Source organism: Hippocampus bargibanti, linkage group LG18 (genome assembly GCF_051943395.1).
Source record: "Hippocampus bargibanti isolate YZ-2025 linkage group LG18, ASM5194339v1, whole genome shotgun sequence".
Classification (NCBI taxonomy): Eukaryota; Metazoa; Chordata; class Actinopteri; order Syngnathiformes; family Syngnathidae; genus Hippocampus; species Hippocampus bargibanti.
In genome coordinates, this window is record NC_142751.1 from 5,031,487 (window position 1) to 5,046,915 (window position 15,429).

At 40.3% G+C, this 15,429-nt stretch overlaps 1 protein-coding gene across 1 annotated transcript in view; it reads right to left on the bottom strand.

Moving 5' to 3' along the window:
• The window catches only part of nrg1 (neuregulin 1), a 32,076-nt gene extending 19,437 nt beyond the window's left edge, over positions 1-12,639 (bottom strand). Inside the window, 3 exon segments of the mRNA XM_089020872.1 lie at positions 107-245; positions 11,249-12,190; positions 12,293-12,639. Coding sequence (XP_088876998.1) covers positions 107-245; positions 11,249-11,936 — 827 coding nt within the window. The 5' untranslated portion in view covers positions 11,937-12,190; positions 12,293-12,639.
• Positions 12,640-15,429: the final 2,790 nt, after the last annotated feature.

Consider the following 15,429-nt stretch of genomic DNA (forward strand, 5'->3'; position numbering starts at 1 on the left):
GGCTCAACATCAGTTGAGTGATGTGAATCTTTTCCAGAGTAGTTTGACAGAGAGAACACAGTAAAACACAAAAACACATACACAAAAAATGTCAACAAGTCCTTACCTGCACAAAAACTTCGTGCTGCCAGGCATGATTTCAAGGGTAAAGCACTCCCCTCCATTGACACAGTAGTTCTTTTGGCTGTCACTACAGCGCGTCACATGACTGGAGGTCTTGGCTGTAACGCTGGTGCTGGTGGAAGCTGCAGAAGACACCCACAAAATAGAATGAATCCGGACATGCACTGCCTTCCATTCATGTCATGTGAGAACTCGTAAAAGTCATGAGTGGACTTTGGTGAATGATTATAACAAAAATTATTGTCTTCATGAATTTTTTATTCTGCATTAAAATATCATGCACATCTATAATTCAGCAATTCTTTCCATCCTATTGTATGCTGGAGAATCCTGGCCTTTAAACAAGGCCTTGTCCAAGATTTTTTATTGATGGCTTTGACAGCAGGTCAACCCAGAGAAAACCCACGCAGCCACGAGGAGAACATGCAAACTCTACACTTAAAGGCTGCGCAATTAGGTCGATGCTAATAATAATAATAATAATAATAATAATAATAATAATAAATTTCTTTTTTAATACAATACAATACAATCAATCCGAATTTATATCATAATAATAATAATCACAGCAAATCAGTGTCCTCCATCTTTAGAGGTTTGATCCGCATGTTTGTTTTGGCCAAGCTTTTACGTCGGATGCCCTTCCTGACACAACCCTCTGTATAATACATTTAATTTCTAAGCGCCTTTCAAAACTCTCAAGGACACTTTACAGCCACAGGATGAATTTTTCTGTGGGTGAGCAGTGGCAGCCACACGCGCCAGCGTTCACTCAACCCGAAAGGAATTCAAATAGATAGAAAGCTAGCTCGCTAGCTAATAGCTAGCTAGATAGATAGCTAATAGATAGCAAATATATAGCAAGCCAGGTAGATAGCTAATAGATAGCAACACAAGCCAGCGTTCACTCAACCCGGAATAACTCAAATAGATAGAAAGTTAGCTCGCTAGCTAATAGATAACTAATAGCTAGTTAGATAGCCAACAGATAGCAAATATATAGCTAGCTAGGTAGATAGCTAATAGATAGCAAATCAGAATCATCTGTATTGGCTAAGTATGTAGAACACACAAGGAATTTGTCCAGTATGATTTTCTGTGCTCTTTTCTCGATTCGTGCAGGGAGCAAGTCCTCGAGAGTGCGTATGATGCGCTAACAAGTCGACCACCGGGTTGCCATATCAACGCTTCAGAGTGTCAATGTTATTTGGTGCCCAACCATCCAATGTGCTACACGTAATTCACTTATGGTGATCAATACAGAGTGCGGTCACTGTGTTTGTTCTGAACACCCTAAAAGGAATGCAAAATTACTGTGAAATATTGTTGCTGTTGGGTAGGAAATATTAAAGCAGTGTTGGAAATAATTTGTCTCGCTTACATACCGTTAGGTGGATTTTCCTTTCTGTAATTCTCAGCCCTTTCTGGTTATCTGCTGCGCCAAATTCATCAATCACTTACATCTGTTATACAAGGCTCTGATGTGTTTAGTGTTTAAAAGTGTTTAAAAAAAAGAAGCCTTTCATTAGCTAAGTACGTATATGGTGATGTGTTAATCAATTCGAACGTCAACTTTATTAACCCCAAAGGGAATTTTAAGCATCAGATGCTGGAGTTTAAGCAGCAAAGGAAATGTAGCGTTGTTGTTCCACAGCTTTGTTGAGAATGTAAAAGAGTGTGTGGCAGACAGAGGCAATGCAAGAGGAATGTCCACAGTTGCACTATCAGGGCGTGGCTCTGGTTGATAGAACCATTGGAAGGTGGGGGATGTTTGGGGTACATAGTAGCTCTTAAAATACTGACAACTCAAAAAAATGCTGTTTTGAGAAATACAATACAATACAATACAATACAATATTCAAAATTGCATTTTCTGTGTAGCTCTCTCTCTCTTGTTTGTATTTATAATGTATTTTATTTATTGCATTGTATTTGTGATTACATTGTATTGATTATAGTACCTATGCTTGCCTGTGACTGTAAAGTGTCCTTGAGAGCTTTGAAAGGCGCTTAAAATGTAATGTATTATTATTATTATTATTATTATTATTTTACAATACAATACAATACAATCCGCATTTATACAATAATAATAATAATCTTCTTCTTTTCCTTTCGGCTTTTCCCTTCAAGGGGTCGCCACAGCAAATCAGTGTCCTCCATCTTTAGAGGTTTGATCTGCTTGTTTCTATTGGCCAAGCTTTTACGTCGGATGCCCTTCCCGACACAACCCTTTGTATAATACATTTAATTTCTAAGCGCCTTTCAAAACTCTCAAGGATACTTTACAGTCACTGGATTTTTTTTTGTGCGGATGAGCAGCGGCAGCCATTCGCGCCAGTGTTCACTCTACCCGGAAGTAACACAGCAGCATCCACAACAGCTGCAGCTTCACATGTGAATCAGTGTCCTCTATCTAACCCGGTTTTGTGCATCCTCTTTTATCACACCAGCTACCTTCATGTCCTCTTTGACAATATCCATAAACCTCCTCTTAGGTCTTCCTTTCGGTCAGCATCCTTCTTCCGATATTCATTCTCTCTCCTCTGGACATGTCCAAACCATCTCAGTCTGGCCTCTCTGACTTTCTCTCCAAAGGCTCTAATATGAGTTGTCCCTCTGATATACTCATTCCTGATCCTATCCAACCTGGTCACTCACAAATAAAACCTCAACATCTTCATCTTTGCTACCTTCAGCTCTGCCTCCTGTCTTTTCTTCAGTGGCACTGTCTCCAGTCCGAACATCATGGCTGGTCTCACTATCGTTTTATCAGTTTAAGTATACAGTTAAATGTCCATTTGAAAATTGTCTTCTTTATTTTTTACATGATGCACAACAGTCATTCATTGTGCAATAGTATAATTCTCTTTGTATAAAATTTTCTAGTTCAGAAAATTCTTTCAGAACCAATTAATTTTGTCAGTAGAGGCACCACTGCATTATTCGCCACATAAGTTGTTATTTTTTAACTAGAAGGTATTCCTTGATGAAGTTTCTATCTTACCCCAGCAATATATTAGAAGGAAGTGAAACATTGAATGAAACTCCACGTTGAGCCATAAACATGGCAGTTAAAGCAGACATGTTTAGTCATCATACCAAAAAGCGTAATCTTTTAAATGCCACATCGTCACCTGCATAACTCTTGGTTTCGCCATGTGGGAATTCACGCTAAACAAGTGAATTCAAGGCATTGTCGATGTTAGTGTTACAGATAATAATGTTGACGGTGCTCGTTTCCCAAGAAATGCCCGAGACAAGTTCATTCTTGCAAAGGTGGTTGTGGTACATGATGAGAAGAGGAAGACAACAGATTCCAAAGTGGTGACACATGGACAGTTGTGAACTCCTACGACCACATTTGACTGTGACTCGACTGACAAATCTGAAGTAAAATCCAAGCGGAAAACTGGTCATGATTACCATACTTGGATATTTGACTTTAGTGCTAAAACACATACAGCACCACACAGAAGGAGCCTTGTGGGACATCATACATAAATTCATTCAGTAAATATGGTGATGCCTTTGATAAAGAGGAAAAAAAAAAACATTTTGCCAAGGTACTTGTTGCTCTTTTTAATGTCTGCTATTGTTCCTACAGGGAGTGATATCAATTCATTTTAACCGGTCATGATCCAAAGCATATATCATCAAATTATGGCGGTTGTGTTGGAAGGATAGTGTAAGTGCTGACTGAACAGGCTCACTCGTGTTTACCTATAATAATAATAATAATACATTTTATTTCAAGCGCCTTTCAAAACACCCAAGGACACTTTACAATAAGAACAATAAAACAAAGCACATAACAATAAAACCATAAGTAAAATGATACATAATAAAATAGTAGATAGAACTATACATTGAAAGCAATTTTAAACAAGTGGGTTTTGAGGTGAGCCTTGAAAATGTGTTGTGAGTGCTGACAGAAGTAACCAGATTAAGCCGGAGTCATATAGGGCTCTCTGTTTACGTTCATTCAGGCAAAAGTAATAGTATGCTGCTTTGTTTGCATACTGATCTATAAAAATAATTCACTTTTGAAGGAGATGGAATATTCTTCAATGGTCAAGTCAGGCCCTGTAGTGGTGGGAAACCATCTATCCATTCATCCATCCATCCATTTACCGTACCGCTTATTCTCATTTGGGTCGCGGGGAGGGGGGGAGCCTATCCCAGCCGTCTTCGGGCACTAGTCGGGGGACACCCTGAATTGGTTGCCAGCCAATCACAGGGCATACAAAGACATACAACAGTCCCTCTCACACTCACACCTAGGGACAATTTGGAGTGTTCAATCTGCCTGTTTTTGGAATGTGGGATGAAACCGGAAGACCCAGAGAAAGCCCACGCAGGCCCGGGGAGAACATGCAAACTCAGGTAGCCTCATGGTGGGAAACCATGACATAAAATTATTCTGTTCCTCTACTTATGGCAACTTTTCTTGCAGTGTCCGCAGATGACTACCTGAGTGATAGCTTGGGGACAACTTATTACTTGTATTCTGTAATTTATTCCACAGAGACCTGAACATTCTAACTCCTTAGTTGTCACCAAGTACCAAGTATATTTTGATTGATTAAGTGATAAATATTTGTAAATAAATCCTCAAGGATGCATCTGGGCCATGCCTTTGCGCCATTTACGCATTTTGACAGCCACTGGCGCAACTTTGTAACTCCACTGTGCCAGCATCGGCCCAAGCCTATTACCATTAGCGCATATTGCTACATGATCTGCGCAAAATCAGACATATTTCGATTAAAATAGCTAAAGAAACAAACATATTTACACAACAAATTGAAAACTGTTCATTTTCCTTCACATGTTTTCAATTTCATCATCTTCCTTCTTGCCTTATTGATATCTTGTCATAATCACCTTGCATTTGTTTCGGTGCATTTTAAAGTCAGGTAGAGGATATCTCAGGTTTTTCTGTGATTCGCCGGAAACTGTCGAAAGAGAAACTGTAATAGAATATTCATTTACCCATGGTGCATTGCAGTATTTACATTGAACATGACGCATTTTTGCAATATGGAGCGTCAGGACAAGAGTAAAACTCTAAGACATTAAAAACGGGCAGAAGACAAACATACTCGTTTTTTAAGAAACGACTGAATAAGTCTGTGGACGGTAGTGACAAGTAACTGCTTTTCAGGATTCAAATTTAGTGGATAATGGGAATGATGTTAGAGCTGTTACAGCACATTGGAAATCATTTGTATTTATGCTAAGGTATCTGTAGCGAGAACGGGGAACATGTGGCGGAGAAACTAGCAATGTGGAGACAGCAAGACAGAATATATGTGTGTGAATGAGAGGGATCCAAGTGCAAGCGTGATGCTACAGGGAGAAGAGATAAAGAAGGTGGAGGATTTTAAGTACTTGGGGTCAACTGTCCAGAGCAATGGAGAGTGTGGAAAAGAGGTGAAGAAGCGTGTCCAGGCAGGCTGGAGCGGCTGGAGAAAAATGTCAGGTGTGATGTGTGATAGAAGGGTTTCAGCTAGGATGAAAGGAAAAGTGTATAAAACAGTGGTGAGGCCAGCCATGATGTTAGGACTGGAGACCGTGCCACTGAAGAAAAGACAGGAAGCAGAGCTGGAGGTAGCAGAGCAGAAGATGTTGAGGTTTTCTTTGGGAATGACCAGGTTGGATAGGATCAGGAATGAGGACTTTAGAGGGACAACTCATATTAGAGGCTTTGGAGAGAAAGACAAAGAGGCCAGACTGAGATGGTTTGGACATGTCCAGATGAGAGAGAGTGACTATATCGGGAGAAGGATGCCTTGAACTGCCAGGCAGAAGACCGAGAGGAAGACCGAAGAGGAGGTTTATGGATGTGGTCAAGGAGGACATGAAGGTAGCTGGTGTGGGAGAAGAGGATGCACAAAACCGGGTTAGATGGAGGACATTGAGAAGAAGAAGAATAAAACATGTATTTTTGTGGACTTCATGCTTTATTACGAAGGAGGGACAAATGGATCAATATTCTGATTTCTGTACTTTGTTACAGCTGGTGCAGCTCTGCTCCCTCTTGCATATTGATGAAGCTGTATTATATTTTATTGTATTCCTTTGAACGTAGCTCAATCTAGCGGATGCATAGTCCAACTGCAGCCACTATTGCAGTTTCGATTTAATGCACCTTCTAACGCAGTGCGGCCTATTAATAAATAGAGTTTTAAAATAGGCTAGTCAATGAAGGTGGGCTTTGTCTACGCTGAAGCACCTTATAGTGTGGAAAACACGGGACTTTTAGTTTGGTACATTTCTGAGTCTTTTCTTTTTCATTTTGACTTAAAGAACAACCGACGTCACCTTTTTGTTTTTTAACTGACACCAGAAAAACGTTTTATAGCATCTAAAATACCCAAAACACGCAGTATGATATTTTTAGTCAAATGCAAAACACCAATAAAAATGACTTAGCGTCTAAAATCTGCAAAAAAATGAGCTGCGAATTGGGCATTTTCAGAAAGTCCCGCCCCCAGTTTGTGACGTCACGCCAAGACGTCTTGCATTGCTTGTGAATCAAAACAATGGCTTCAGATTCGGAGAATATTCTTTCTTGTTACACATCCAGTTATGAATATGATTCAAATAGTTCTGAAGAGGAAAGAATACATATTTGCAATCGATTAAATAATTTATTTGTGCCATTTTGAGGCAACATTGGGGGAAACACGGAAGGTACAGTGCAACTCCACTGGCTATCTGTTAAACATCGTATCGAATTCAAAATACTTCTGTTTACATTCAAAGCCATCCATAACCTTGCCCCTCCCTGTCTTTCTGACCTGCTTCAAATCTCTGTTCCGTCTCGGTCCCTCAGATCTTCATCCTCCCTTCACCTCTATGTGCCCTCTGCCCATCTCACCACGATGGGATGCAGAGCTTTCAGCCGCTCTGCTCCCAAACTCTGGAATTCTCTTCCACCCAACATCCGTAATATTGACTCCCTCCCTATTTTCAAGGCTCACCTCAAAACCCACTTGTTTAAAATTGCTTTCAATGTCTAGTTCTATCTGCTGTTTTATTATGTATCATTTTACTTATGGTTTTATTGTTATGTGCTTTGTTTTATTGTAAAGTGTCCTTGGGTGTTTTGAAAGGCGCTTGAAATAAAATGTATTATTATTATTATTAAAATCTCTCACCCAAAAAAAGAGGCACAAAATGGCGACATCCTGTGGCCACCTCCGTTTACACAGGCTGATAAATTCCTTATATGGTGCTTGGACGCCCTCTTCTGGCCGTCTGGTGGCTTTTGGGTGCAACACGAGGTCCCCAGACCAAACAAGTACAGCAAAATATATTGACATGATGGAAGGACCGCTACAATGCGTCTTTTTTACGGTCAAGGACGGACGGTCCTTTAGTGACGTCACATCCGGACTCGCCACCAACTCAAAAACAAGACTTCCTGAATATTCAGCGCGAGTCTTACAACGTAAAATATAGCTATATGCGGTGGAATCTTTGTAAAATACGCTCAGTAGAAGTCATTTGAAGCCATTTTACAAATTATGGACACAACTTGTCCGGAGACGTCGTTTGTCCTTTCAGTAAATGAGTTGAATATGGGCTTCTATTTTTACGTCGTTTTTTTTTCCTGTTCGCGACATCAACCTGAGCATGAACCCATGAATTTACTGAGGTAATATGAAAAATTCAGCATGAATATTTTAATTATTTTGAGAGGACCGAAAATGGATGTGTTCTACATAAAGTGATTGGGTTTTCTGAGCGGTAAAAACCACGTTTTTAAAATCTGAAGAAAGCGGATAGCCTCCACAGTACACAAGAATAAATATATTTCATATTCAGTCTTGTGATGTACAACGACAACATTTTAAATTCTCTGACTTCAGTGCTCTTTTCCAACTTGCGTGCCAAGTCAGTTTTCAGTGAGCCAAAGAGATGATCCAAAAGATTAACAGATAACCAAGCACACATTTTGGCAGGCTATAATCATAATTTTATGTCTATCCCATTCCTGTTCATGATTTAATACATGAACATCAAGTTGTAACTGCACTAACACATGCATTTTGCAAAGTCAATTTAAACTTTAAACAACTTAAACGAAGATGACCAAGATGGTGCACGACTTGCTTTTTTGTTGTTGTTTTTGTGTTGTCTTTGTGTTTTCTTTTGTCACTTTGTCTTGTTGTGCGTCGTGTGGATTTTGCATATTGTTTTTTTAGCCTTTTTGGCCACGACATTCATCAAGGAGGAATCTGCTGATCGGTTGCACCTTCTCGGCAGCATTAATATGCCAGCACTGTTTTTGATTAGGAGGAATGTCAGTGCCATTTGACTGGACAGCTCTGGGACTTTTTTGCGCCTGTTGTGGGCAGCATTTTTACAGCCCTGCTTTATTTAGCGGAAAGGTTAGTGCTGTTGGACACGATGAGAAAAAAGGAGAGTCAGTGCAGAGCGCCGATGCGTATATTGAACTGTCGCGGCTTGGAATTGAAGTGGATTTACATGGTACAAGAGATGTGAGACAAGCTCTTTTCGTCAATGGATGCTACAGCTTCGTGTTTGCTTTCAAAACTTATCTTGTAGCGGACGGGCACATTGCACCATGACATCCCTGATCCACTGATGAAAAGGAGGTTATCTATAACTGCTTTGTACAGCAAAGAGGCTTCAGAAAGTGTTTAGGATTGAATGACTGTGTCTTTTGTGTTGTGTCACATTATTTGTTTTGGGTTCCTTTTTTGTTTTTGGTTTCAAGATGGCGTCGCAAGAGTGGCTGGCTTTACAGCAGCTCCTGTATTTGATTTTTGCTGCTGTAAGATGTAAATTTATCCACTGTGAGTCAAATAAAAGATCATCTAATCTAATCGAAACTTTGAGAAGGTTTGGGAGCTGCTGCTGTTCAAATCAAATAAAAAAATAATCAACCGAAATCTCCTTTTTCCTGACAAAATGGAACATCGGTATTCGTTCTTGGCTAACAAGAAGAGAGCTGCTGTTAGTAAATGCAAAAAAAAAAGACTTAACAATCTCTAAAACAGCCTGAAAAACATGAAAAAATGATATACTCCAGATCAGGAGCCTTTATCCATGCTTTTATCTCCAGTAGATTTGCTTATTGCAATGCTTTTCTGAATGGACTCGATCAAAAGACAATCAAGCAGATGTTGTTCATTCGGAATGCTGCAGCCTATGTTCTGACCAAGTCCAAGAAACCACAACACATTTCTCCCGAAAGAGGAGTGTGTAAAAGCTATTGACAACTTTGTCAGACGAGTACAGGTTTGCTTGGAACAAAATGGTGGACATTTGGAACACATCTTGGGAAAGCCATAAATTGACTACAAATTTAGAGAAAAAGCTGAAACTCTGGTGAATCGTCTTCCATAAACTGAATAATGTGTGGTTGTAATTTGAAATAAATAGCTTGTTAATCAAAGCCGCAATTGAAATTTTCATGGGTACGCATCTTTTTAGGTCACCCCGAATATGCACCCTATATCTGAAAATGGTTTAAAAATAGACCATTCATTGAGTGCCCCTCATACAATACTATGAAGTGCATTAGAGTGCAAAAATATATGGTATTGTTCAATTATTTGCTCTGTGTTTGAATATGTGTATGAATACATTTCATTTCAAAACTCTTAAGGACACTTTACAGTCACAGGATATTTTTTCTGCAGGTGAGCAGCGGCAGCCACATGCGCCAGCGTTCACTCAACCCGGAAGTAATATAAAATAAAATAAAATAAATACAGAAATAAATAAAGAATATGACAACATAGTCATTCATTCATCACTTTCTGTACCCTCTTTGTGACATGAAGCAGTTCTAGATGAATGAGGAGATACCTAGCTCGATAGCTAGCCAGATACATAGCTAATAGATAGCGATCTAGATAGCTAGCGAGGAAGCCAGATAGCTAATAGATAGCAAATAGCTAGCAAATGATGACAATAATAATAATAATTTTATTTATTATTTTTATTTTATCTTTTATTATTTATTATACTTTTATCCTGGACATTTTAAGGGTGAAACTTTGCCTTGATAAAATTGCAGATTTAATTTTATATTTGGTAACGTTATCAATCTGTCATCATTTAGTGCGATCCAAATCAAACAACTGTGAGCTGCCATCGCTTGTCGCCATTTTGAGATTAGCCTCCAATGCAATAAATTTTGTTCCATTGCCGACAGCATTAGCGTATTGTGCGTGTGTTTTTTCCCCCTGCGGTAAAGGGATGCTAGGGACATCAATTAGCTTCCAACCAGCTCTGACCTTGAAAAGAAGCACCGGCGGTGAACAGGAAGTCTCCCTGTACCCACAGCCTTGTGTTTCAGTTTGTGTCATGCATTATTGATTTTCACTTTTTCATATGACGGTAATATCGTATGCTGCCTCACAAACGCAGAAGTGCAAAGCGGTACAAAGCTCCATTCATTCCTGTGAGCCAAAGTCAAAGTGTAAAAAAAAAAAAAAAGGTTTTTTTTAGCCATGTAGCTAAGGAGCTAGCTATCTAGCTAGCTATAGCTATCAATTAGCTATATAACTATCTGGCTGGCTATCTAGCTAGCTATTTATTAGCTAGCTTTCTGTCTATTTGAGTTACTTCCGCATTGAGTGAACACTAGCGCGTGTCGCTGCCGCTACTCACCTACAGAAAAACTGATCCTGTGACTGTAAAGTGACCTTGATAGTTTTGAAAGGCGCTGAGAAATTAAAGGTATTATTACTATTATTAATTAAGGCAAGAGGTGGGGGTACACAATGCGATTTCCATTCAACCAGTCGAATGGTGTCGTCACTTTGACTTGCACACACCTCAAGTAGAGCAACATTTCAGAGGCTTAGTCATGCACCTCCATGATGCTCTCTGCAAGTCACAACGTGTCTACTCCAAGGCAAAGGCCTATGACATCCTATACTTCCCGCAGCAACCCATAGAACAGATTATGCATTTGGAACAAAACAGCCTTTTTTTGTGTGTGTAGTGGTAAAAATCGCATTTTAGAATGCAGATAAAGAGTTAGTGCACTTCTGCTCTACTATTTTTATCTGCCATGAGGGTGTGGTACTTTTATCTCAAAGGAATGAAAAAAGATCTTTTCTTTTGAAGTACTTACAGATAGTTGGGGTGAAGATGTCGTTTACTTCTAGCGTTGTTAAAGGGAGGGTGGTCTGCTCTGGGATGATGGGAAGTTCCGCAGTGGATTTAACGGTGAGCGATTGTTCGGGTTGGGTCCCTCTCGGAGGCACGTACGAACCTCGCGTCGACTTGTCCTTCATTAAAACCTCAGGATGCGCTGAGGTTATGGCGGCAGTGGTGGTCAGGGAGACCGTTGACGAATAAGGAATTAGTCCCAGTGTGGGGTCAGCTGATATGATCATAGGATCCTGCCCTATTCTTTTTGGATCTAAATGAGTGGGAGGATCATACTCAAAGATCTTGTCGGCAAAGACCCATTTGAGTCCAGCCGTGCACAGAGCTAAACTAAGCAGGCAGGCCAGGATGGGCAGAATGCAGATTTTCTCAGAGTGCAAGCAATGGTTTATCTGTTCCATCTCGATGCACACACAGCAGGTGGCGGGCAAAGCCATAACTCCTGAAGCTCCCGGATTCTCTCCACTATCATTGTCATCTCCTGCCTCTGCAGTTACCTCTGCAACCTCCTCCCCGTTCTCTCGAGCTGCCTCGGTCTCCTCTGGTTTCTCCTTTGGGAATTGTCCGGTATCACCAGTGGAGCTAGTGGGGGAGGCTAATCCAAGAGGGGGAACTGGCCCTCCTGAGAAATCCTCCACTCCTTCAGTCATCTTTTTGTTTAGTTTTTTTACTGTTGGATGCAGGAACACTAGTAACTCAGATGCCGTAAGTTGTCAGTCACTCTAAGTATGTTGTCCATCGTGGGGAGAACCGGGTTTGTGGAGGAAAGCGGGGGAATGTTCTTGATTCTGACCTAGTTAACAGTATGGTGTATACATGGATGGCCTTCCATGCACAACGGAAAGGAGTCCCATACTCTCAAAGAAATGTGCTCATTTGTCTACAAGTAGAATGTTCGGATATTCTGCAGGATTAAACACAGAAAAAAAAAAACAATTCTGAGATTCCTTGGATGCTTCGCATTAGTCCGAAAGGGAGGATGTTGCAATAGTGAAGGCTCACTCACCTGAACAGTTGGACGGAAGAGATTGTGTTGCGGTGATGGGACGTCTGCAACTGCAGTAGTTGAAGCGCAAAGGACAGGACGGTCGGGCACTGCAGTGCCAGGCGGGACATGCTGCCTTGTCTGTCTGAGAAGCTCCAGGCAGCAGAATGGCTGAATCATGAGGGAGCGGCAGGTGTCCTTCCTCTCCAGAGCAACCACAGAAACAGATGAGTAAGGGAAAGAAGAGAGAATGATAGAGAGGAGGCGGGAGGACAGAGGGAGGGAAGGAGGAGGGAGGGAGATAGGCTGCAGCAGCACACAAGGGCAAAGAAGATAGGTTACTCCCCTTTTTCTTTTTTTTCCACCCCTCCTCTCACTAAAGTAGCGAACGGGGCAGGCCTCCTCCCTCTCTCCTTCTCTTCCTGTCTTGCCACTGTCTCCGCGTTCTCTTGTGCAGTACAACGCATCAAGCTAAGCAAGTTGCCTTAATCCAATTAAGAGCCTACGTCGGCCAATCGCAGGCAGGCCAACTGCTACAACCGCCTCCTCCAAGAGCACTCCCCATTGATTAGGACGATGCGAATGGGTGTGTTTTGTGTCTAGGGGAAGGAGCCAAGCACGCAGACATATGATCCTTCTCAGGAGGATAGAACTAATGGTGTTCTAGTCCTCTCAAGTAACCGAGGAATAACGCAGACATTAATGATAATGAATACGATGAAGGTGCTTTGATCAACAATAGTGTGTTAATACCATTCTATATAATCCAGACAATTTTCAAAGTCACAGCCGGATTGAAAAACATAGACAAGGACAAATAATAGTGTGTCATTGTCAAAGAGCCACTTCAAGCATGGTGTTCACTATGAAAGCGATTTTAAGTACCGGCCCCAAACTCAGCAGGTACACTAATAATAATAATAATAATAATAATATCGATGAAAAGGTTTTTTCAGCTATCATCTGTACTTCTTTGGTGTCGGACGTTTCGCTTCTTATCCAAGGAACTTCGTCAGCAAACTAAAGCGATAATAATAATAATAATAATAATAATAATAATAATAATAATAATAATAATAATATACATTTCATTTATAAGCACCTTTCAAAACTCTCAAGGCCACTTTACAGTCTGTTCTGTGGGTGAGCAGCGGCAGCCACACGCACCAGGGTTCATTCAACGCGGAAATAGCATAAAGTAAAAAATATATATAATAATAAAAACAAATAACATGACAACACAAAGACGCAGAGTCATTCATCTTCAGCACTTTCTGTACACTCTTTGTGACATGAAGCAGTTTTAGATGAAAGAGGAGATACTTAGCTCGATAGCTAGCCAGCTACATAGCTAATAGATAGCGACCTAGATAGCTCGCGAGCAAGCCAGATAGCTAATAGATAGCAAATAGCTAGCAAATGATGATAATAATGATAATTATTTTATTTTTATATTTTATTATTTAATTTATTTTATATGTTATTATTTTATATTTTATTATTTATTATAATTTTACCCTGGACATTTTAAGGGTGAAACTTTGCCCTGGTAAAATTGCAGCTATAATTTTATATTTCACACACACGAGCGTTCACTCAACCAGTAGAAGTAACTCAAATAGATAAAAAGCTAGCTACCTAGCTAGCTAATAGATAGCTAAGATTGTTGACATTGATGGTGCCCAATCACGTTTTTAGAACAGGCTACTAATGTTGTAGATGGAGGCGCTTGCTACCTGGTGCCCACAGTAACTATCTTTGGCGCAGCTAGGTAGCTAATAGATAGTTAGCCGGCTAATAGATAGCAAATAGATAGCTATCAAGATAGCCAGCTAGGTAACTAGCTAGATAGATAAATAGCTGGATAGCTAAGGAAATAATAAGAAGTGAAGAGAGAAAAAAAGAAATAAGAATAAAGTCAACAGAAAAGACAAAAAAAGCTACATTATTCCGTCCTTTCCGCAAATTTGAACCGTCAGTTACCTGGCCAGGGCAACGTACCGTTCCTGTTCGGCGTTCAAAAGCAAGATGGATTCTTTCACCTCCTTCAACTAAGTGGCTGTCAGAACAATCCGAGGACTTTTGGGGGATCAAAAGGCTTTAAAGAAGATGAAGAAAGGTCAGGTCATGAAACGCTGACCCGTTTGTGACCCTTTCCAATCCTCAGACGGAATTAATACCAGTAATGGTATCTGTGGGAGAGGACTTCCTGTCAGGCCCTTGAATTAGGGACCTGCATATTGATTTTTGTTCCCGCATTCATCATCACTTTGTTTTCTCAAAGAAGCCACTTGGTTCAACAGACAAATCCAAAATTGCTGGGCGTTTCCCCCCCCCCCTATTTTTATCATCTGTCCAATAACTTTCAATTGTTTATTTGTTGATTGGATTGATACAATAAAGACAGTGGTGAATTCAACCCACCTTTGGTTAAAGCCCCATACCAAATGCCCCCCTAAGTGTGAAGCTGCCACTATAGTCACATTGCATAATGTGCAAAATGCTTTTGAAAAATTCATTCTGGATAAAATATTTTACATGTTGGTTTCCTCCGATCAACGCATTTAACCTGTCCTTGTTCAGCTGCTTTCCCTTGCAGCATGGCATGACTGTTGCCTTTTATTCTTGCTAGGACAATTATTCTGTACAACAGGTTAGTTAGACAACACTCTTTGTGATTGTTTGTATAATTAATATTTATTACATGCGGATCAAACCTCTAAAGCTGGAGGACACTGATGTGCTGTGGCGACCCCTTGAAGGGAAAAGCAGAAAGGAAAAGAAGAACATTTGATATGCAGTCAGACAGAAGGTGTGACAGGCGACAGAGAGAAAAGAGAGGTGGGTGAAAATGGGGGAATAAAAACAACAGACAGAAAAAACGATGAAAAGGATTCTTCAGCCGTCATCTGTACTTCTTGGAAGGTGTCGGATATTCCGCTTCTCATCCAAGAGGCTTCGTCAGCTAAATAATTTTTTGCTGGTAGCTCTGGCCCTATACATATATACCAAAGAAGTACAGATGATGGCTGAAGAAACCTTTTCATCGATGGACCACCCGTACCACACAGACATACAGAAAGAACAGAAGATGCAGGACTAATTATAACATTCAAAAAGTATTCAACATCCAACTGTATGATGTAAAGGAAATGCAG